The 1,209-nt window shown below is 38.6% G+C and overlaps 1 protein-coding gene across 1 annotated transcript in view; it reads left to right on the top strand.

The window, feature by feature from the left end:
- The window catches only part of LOC119594225, a 12,799-nt gene extending 11,861 nt beyond the window's left edge, over positions 1-938 (top strand). Inside the window, exon 4 of the mRNA XM_037943295.1 lies at positions 827-938. Coding sequence (XP_037799223.1) covers positions 827-938 — 112 coding nt within the window. The remainder of the gene's footprint in view (positions 1-826) is intronic.
- The last annotated feature ends 271 nt before the right edge of the window (positions 939-1,209 follow it).

Below are 1,209 nucleotides of genomic sequence, written 5' to 3'. Positions count from 1 at the left end.
TCGACCCATCATTCTTCTCAGAATCGCAGGTAGTCTTTCTCCTTGCCTTTTTTGTCTCTTGTTTTAGCAATGATATCTTTTCCTGCAACCCTTTGATAAAGGTAACTAGTCTACTCTCCCTTCCTGGAGTTGAGCGATACATCTCTCTGTTACTCTTAGATGCATTATGCTTGTTCCGCTGTTTTAATCTAACATATCATTTCTGTATCCGTCTTAGAATGAACAAAATATCCTTTCTGTATCCGTCTTGGAATGAACAAAATATCCTTTCTGTATCCGTCTTAGAATGAACAAAATATCCTTTCTGTATCCGTCTTAGAATGAACAAAATATCCTTTCTGTATCCGTCTTAGAATGAACAAAGTTCATAATTTCGCAGATTTTTTTTATCTTCCTTAAATTTAGTAGAATTTTTTTTTCGGGAAATTAAAATACACATACAAAACTCTACGGTATTTGCGTCCCGCATTTCACTACTCCGCATTCCCGTTACTTTGGCAAGAATTAATATTACAAGGCTTAGGATACAATGGTAACTCAATTATGAAAACGTGCCGTGAATGAATCTATCCATTCTTCATGTCACCACCAGGAAATATACGAAAATATGTTGTGAATAGAATTATTCCGTAAACAGCTGATGCTTATGGCTACCAATCTCCTACGCGCTAGAGTTTTTAGTCTGGCTTATTGGATTCGGATCTGGGGGTGACGTAATTGATATTATTTTGTGTTTAATGGTATCTGAGAATATTTGGGTCCTTTGGGGGGGGAAAAGGGGGATGATATATAAATAGGAAACCTACAATTATACTTTATGTTGCAGTAACAATAGAGGGTTCAGCGAGAGGACGAACAGAGTCCAGCGATTTCAGGATAAAGCCATGGAAGGCAGGATTAGATTGCAAGGGATCAGGATTACAGCCGAGTGGGATTAATGGGGAGTGGGATTAATCTGGGGGAACATTACCTGAAATTGTAACTGTGCGAAATGTCGACTACACTATAAGGTAAAGGAATCAGTATATACACAACCTGCATGTAGGAGGATTACTCAGAAGAGAGACTAAATAGATGGATGGCTCATAGAAAAAGAACTTTGCAACAAGGAGATTACAGGGCGAGGGATTACCTGGAAAGGAGATTACACCGCAGGGAGATTACACGGCAGGCGGATTACAAAGGAGGGAAATTACTTGAGCATTTAAA

The sequence above is a fragment of the Penaeus monodon genome, chromosome 33, assembly GCF_015228065.2.
Source record: "Penaeus monodon isolate SGIC_2016 chromosome 33, NSTDA_Pmon_1, whole genome shotgun sequence".
Lineage (NCBI taxonomy): Eukaryota > Metazoa > Arthropoda > Malacostraca > Decapoda > Penaeidae > Penaeus > Penaeus monodon.
The sequence above is the reverse complement of the archived record's forward strand: the minus strand, read 5'-3'. Positions and strand labels throughout refer to the sequence as shown.